This window comes from Ascaphus truei, chromosome 6, assembly GCF_040206685.1.
Source record: "Ascaphus truei isolate aAscTru1 chromosome 6, aAscTru1.hap1, whole genome shotgun sequence".
NCBI classification, from domain to species: Eukaryota; Metazoa; Chordata; class Amphibia; order Anura; family Ascaphidae; genus Ascaphus; species Ascaphus truei.
Window position 1 is genome coordinate 33,566,828 of NC_134488.1, and position 6,069 is coordinate 33,572,896.

A 6,069-nucleotide genomic window follows, 5' to 3' on the forward strand; every position below is an offset into this window, starting at 1 on the left:
TTGCTATGTATTTGAGCGAGCGAGCTCCGCGCTTGCTATGTATTTGAGCGAGCGAGCTCCGCGCTTGCTATGTATTTGAGCGAGCGAGCTCCGCGCTTGCTATGTATTTGAGCGAGCGAGCTCCGCGCTTGCTATGTATTTGAGCGAGCGAGCTCCGCGCTTGCTATGTATTTGAGCGAGCGAGCTCCGCGCTTGCTATGTATTTGAGCGAGCGAGCTCCGCGCTTGCTATGTATTTGAGCGAGCGAGATCCGCGCTTGCTATGTTTTTGTTCGAGCGAGCTCCGCGCTTGCTATGTATTTCTTCGAGCGAGCTCCGCGCTTGCTATATATTTCTTCGAGCGAGCTCCGCGCTTGCTATGTATTTCTTCGAGCGAGCACCGCGCTTGCTATGTATTTCTTCGAGCGAGCTCCGCGCTTGCTATGTATTTCTTCGAGCGAGCTCCGCGCTTGCTATGTATTTGTTCGAGCTAGCTCCGCGCTTGCAATGTATTTCTTCGAGCGAGCTCCGCGCTTGCTATGTATTTCTTCGACCGAGCTCCGCGCTTGCTATGTATTTGTTCGAGCTAGCTCCGCGCTTGCTATGTATTTCTTCGAGCGAGCTCCGCGCTTGCTATGTATTTCATCGAGCGAGCTCCGCGCTTGCTGTGTATTTCTTCGAGCGAGCTCCGCGCTTGCTATGTATTTGTTCGAGCGAGCTCCGCGCTTGCTATGTATTTCTTCGAGCGAGCTCCGCACTTGCTATGTATTTCTTCGTACGAGCTCCGCGCTTGCTATGTATTTGTTCGAGCGAGCTCCGCGCTTGCTATGTATTTCTTCGAGCGAGCTCCGCGCTTGCTATGTATTTCATCGAGCGAGCTCCGCGCTTGCTGTGTATTTCTTCGAGCGAGCTCCGCGCTTGCTATGTATTTCTTCGAGCGAGCTCCGCGCTTGCTATGTATTTCTTCGAGCGAGCTCCGCACTTGCTATGTATTTCTTCGTACGAGCTCCGCGCTTGCTATGTATTTGTTCGAGCGAGCTCCGCGCTTGCTATGTATTTATTCGAGCGAGCTCCGCGCTTGCTATTTATTTCTTCGAGCGAGCTCCGTGCTTGCTATGTATTTATTCGAGCGAGCTCCGCGCTTGCTATGTATTTCTTCGAGCGAGCTCCGCGCTTGCTATGTATTTCTTTGAGCGAGCTCCGCGCTTGCTATGTATTTGTTTGAGCGAGCTCCGCGCTTGCTATGTATTTCTTCGAGCGAGCTCCGCACTTGCTATGTATTTCTTCGAGCGAGCTCCGCGCTTGCTATGTATTTCTTTGAGCGAGCTCCGCGCTTGCTATGTATTTGTTCGAGCGAGCTCCGCGCTTGCTATGTATTTCTTCGAGCGAGCTCCGCGCTTGCTATTTATTTCTTCGAGCGAGCTCCGTGCTTGCTATGTATTTATTCGAGCGAGCTCCGCGCTTGCTATGTATTTCTTCGAGCGAGCTCCGCGCTTGCTATGTATTTCTTCGAGCGAGCTCCGCGCTTGCTATGTATTTGTTTGAGCGAGCTCCGTGCTTGCTATGTATTTCTTCGAGCGAGCTCCGCGCTTGCTATGTATTTGTTTGAGCGAGCTCCGCGCTTGCTATGTATTTGTTCGAGCGAGCTCCGCGCTTGCTAAGTATTTGTTCGAGCGAGCTCCGCACGTGCTATGTATTTGTTCGAGCGAGCTCCGCGCGTGCTACGTATTTGTTCGAGCGAGCTCTGCGCTTGCTATGTATTTGTTCGAGCGAGCGAGCTCCGCGCTTGCTATGTATTTGATCGAGCGAGCTCCGCGCTTGCAATGTATTTGTTTGAGCGAGCGAGCTCCGCGCTTGCTATGTATTTGTTTGAGCGAGCTCCGCGCTTGCTATGTATTTGTTTGAGCGAGCTCCGCGCTTGCTATGTATTTGTTTGAGCGAGCTCCGCGCTTGCTATGTATTTGTTCGAGCGAGCTCCGCGCTTGCTATGTATTTGAGCGAGCGAGCGAGCTCCGCGCTTGCTATGTATTTGTTCGAGCAAGCGAGCTCCGCGCTTGCTATGTATTTGTTCGAGCGAGCTCCGCGCTTGCTATGTATTTGTTCGAGCGAGCTCCGCGCTTGCTATGTATTTGTTCGAGCGAGCAAGCTCCGCGCTTGCTATTTGTTCAAGCGAGCGAGCTCCGCGCTTGCTATGTATTTGTTCGAGCGAGCGAGCTCCGCGCTTGCTATGTATTTGTTCGAGCGAGCTCCGCGCTTGCTATGTATTTGTTCGAGCGAGCTCTGCGCTTGCTATGTATTTGTTCGAGCGAGCGAGCGAGCTCCGCGCTTGCTATGTATTTGAGCGAGCGAGCTCCGCGCTTGCAATGTATTTGTTTGAGCGAGCGAGCTCCGCCCTTGCTATGTATTTGTTCGAGCGAGCGAGCTCCGCGCTTGCTATGTATTTATTTGAGCGAGCTCCGCGCTTGCTATGTATTTGTTTGAGCGAGCTCCGCGCTTACTATGTATTTGTTCGAGCGAGCTCTGTGCTTGCTATGTATTTGTTCGAGCGAGCTCCGCGCTTGCTATGTATTTGATCGAGCGAGCGAGCTCCGCGCTTGCAATGTATTTGTTTGAGCGAGCTCCGCGCTTGCTATGTATTTGTTCGAGCGAGCGAGCTCCGCGCTTGCTATGTATTTGTTTGAGCGAGCTCCGCGCTTGCTATGTATTTGTTCGAGCGAGCTCCGCGCTTGCTATGTATTTGTTCGAGTGAGCGAGCTCCGCACTTGCTATGTATTTGTTCGAGCGAGCTCCGCGCTTGCTATGTATTTGTTCGAGCGAGCTCCGCGCTTGCTATGTATTTGTTCGAGCGAGCTCCGCGCTTGCTATGTATTTGTTCGAGCGAGCGAGCTCCGCGCTTGCTATGTATTTCTTTGAGCAAGCGAGCTCCGCGCTTGCTATGTATTTGTTCGAGCGAGTGAGCTCCGCGCTTGCTATGTATTTGTTCAAGCGAGCGAGCTCCGCGCTTGCTATGTATTTGTTCGAGCGAGTTCCGGGTGTACAGGTGAGATTTATTTAGAAGTGTGTGATCTGTGTGATATGAGATGTTTGTGCGTGTGATCTGGTTATGCATACAAGTGTGTATATCACAAACAACTATTATAGGAATGAGATTACAAGGCTGGGACACCCTCGCATACACAAAAATACATCCACACAACCACAGAGTGACAATACCACAGTGACACCAGTCAAACACTCCCATATAAATACATGAATATATTTCAGATTTGCAATGTGTATACACATAGCTGAAGACTGGGACCAGAGTGAAGCCACGAGATCCGTCAAATATTGACTGTTGACCGTAGAGGAAAGGTGCCCACTTCAATACACACCTGTGTCCCTAGCAAATCACAATAACATGAGTATATCCCTTATGTACCCCAATTACCGCACAGCTGTCATTATACAAACACAGTACAGCCCTCCCAGGGACCCCTACACACACTAATGCCCCCTCATAATCCCTGCCTTATTCTCTGCAGGCCACACACAATTCTCTCCTACACCAAGATCGAGTTATTATCCCCAATACAGTTACCACCACAGACAGTACTCCACTGCCAACTGCCCATCTCCCTCAGCAAAGAACACAAGCCAACAAGTCCAATACCGCACAGACATCACCCCAAGCCCTACTGCTTCCTCGTAATTGTTTTGCCCCTTTCTTGGTATTTTCCAGCCTTCACTCATTTATCCCCCCCCCCCTTCATAGTATTGCCCTCTCCATCACACATCACACCACCCTCATAGTATTGCCCTCTCCATCACACCACCCTCCTAGTATTGCCCTCTCCATCACACCACCCTCCTAGTATTGCCCTCTCCAGCACACCACCCTCCTGGTATTACCTTCTCCATCACACCACCCTCATAGTATTGCCCTCTCCATCACACATTACCCCACCCTCATATTATTGCCCTCGCACATTACCTCACCCTCATATTATTACCCTCACACATTACCCCACCCTCATATTATTACCCTCACACATTACCCCACCCTCACACATTACCCCACCCTCATCATTATTACCCTCACACATTACCCCACCCTCATATTATTACCCTCACACATTACCCCACCCTCATACTATTGCCCTCTCCATCACACACATTACCCCCACCCTCTTGCCCTTGGTAAGTTACCTGTGGTGTCCTGGGCATGGCCTGCCCGCTGCTCCCGGGGCTGCCCGGCGGATGCAGGCTCCTTTGTCCGCCGGCCCCACTCCCCCATCCGCCGGCCCCTCCTCCGTACATGTCCGAGGCCCCGGGCGAGGCCTTGTGGGGCCCAGGCTCCGGCGGGTACTCCGGCCCGGGATAAGCCGGGTAACCCCGGGCCGGGCTCGGCGCCGTCAGCAGCTGGTTAAGAGTCGGGGTGGCGGTTGCCTGCGCGGGGCCCAGGCGGGGCGGCGGGTAGGCCGAAGCCGGGGCCTTTCCTGCCGAGGCTGGGCGCGGCGGGTACGATCCGGGCGGGTAAGCCGTGGCCCGGTTCGGGTAACCCGGGTAAGAGTTGTAAGCGGCGGTGCCGCCCGGGTATGAGGCCTCGGGCGGATACTCCAGGCCGGGGCTTTGTTGTCCGCCATGTTGGAGGTACCCGCGGGAGTACGTGGGGTAACCGAACCCGCCCGGCGGGTGTGAAGAGGAGGCCGCTGCTGCGGGCGACGTGTCCCCCGACTCCGGGTGTGAGGAGGCGGCAGCGGGCGGAGGGGCCCGGGTCCCGTTGGCCGCTTCCGGGTGCCCCCCGGTGTCTTGGTTGGTGGAGGCGGGAGGAGGGGGCTGCGGCGGTGACGGGTCGGTACCGGGTCTCTCCGGGTCACCCCCGTCCTGTTCGCTGGGCGTTGCTTCCCCGGGGGTCGGCTCCTCTGGTAGCTGCTCCCCGCTCTTCTTCAGCTCGGGCGGGGTCCCCAGGCTGCCGGCGGCCGGAGCCACCTGGGCGGCCATGCTGGGGGGAGGGAGGACGGGGAGGGGGTGAGGTAAAGGCTCGGAGCGGGACCCCCGGGTGTTGCGGGCGGGCACGGGGAAGGGGGGGGGTGCCGCTCAATCGGACACGAGGCGGAGAGGAGAGGCCATTTTACCGAGAGGGGACAGGCCGCAAAACCCGGAGCGGAGCCCGGCAGGGAACCGGAGGGGGACCCTCCTGTGTGGTGGTGGGGGGGAGTGGGAGAGGAGAAAAGACCCGGAGCGGAGCCCGGTAGGGAGCACGGAGTCGGAGGGGGGCCCTCCTGTGTGGTAGGGGGGGAGTGGGGGAGGGAAGACCCGGAGCTGGGAATACGGAGCGGGGACGAGGCAACTCTGCTCCTTTCCCGCCCCCTCCCCCCGGGTTACTCAGGCTGCAAAGCCTGGAGAGTGGAGAAAGGTGAGGAGTCCGGAGCGTGGGGGGGGGGCTGGCGGGCGAGAGAGAGCGCGCGCACGGGGCCCGGAAAACCCGGAGCGGCGGAGTTCAGCTGTCAGGTGAAAGGGGGGGGAGAAAAGGCTGGAACACGGAGCCTGGAGCTGTCAGAGAGAGATGCACAGGGCAGGGAAAACCCGGCGCCCGGATTTTTTTTTGTACGACAGAGAATATACATAGGGGTGAGAAGAAGACCCGGAGGCCGGAGTTTAAGGATCGGGAGCTCTCACGTAGGAGGGATACAAACACGGGTAGCAATGACCAGGGGGCGGAGCGCGAGGAGCCCACGTGATGGGGGGGCGTGTCCGGCGCGTGGATGCGTCATTATGTATGTGCGCCGAGGAGGACCGAGCTCATTGTGCTGTGAGGCAGCGTGCCGGTCACATGTGTTCTTTAAAGCGGGGTGTGTATAGGTACATGAATTACATGCACAATTAAATGTATGTAGGTGTATATACACCACATTTTCCACCAATAAATCCCTGACCCGCAGAGCTTGCATATATCACACGAGATTACATTATGGTTATAGTATACACGAGAAATGTGTGAATATATAAATATGTATAATAGACGTGTACATATATAAACACATCTACTATACAAATCTTTATATATATATACATATATGTAGATATATATATTTATTGCCGGTTCATC

General features: G+C 55.1%; 1 protein-coding gene across 1 annotated transcript in view; it reads right to left on the reverse strand.

The window, feature by feature from the left end:
* LOC142498025 (AT-rich interactive domain-containing protein 1A-like) overlaps positions 1–5,486 on the reverse strand; it is a 173,296-nt gene extending 167,810 nt beyond the window's left edge. The window contains 1 exon segment of the mRNA XM_075606534.1: positions 4,167–5,486. Coding sequence (XP_075462649.1) covers positions 4,167–4,961 — 795 coding nt within the window. The 5' untranslated portion in view covers positions 4,962–5,486.
* Positions 5,487–6,069: the final 583 nt, after the last annotated feature.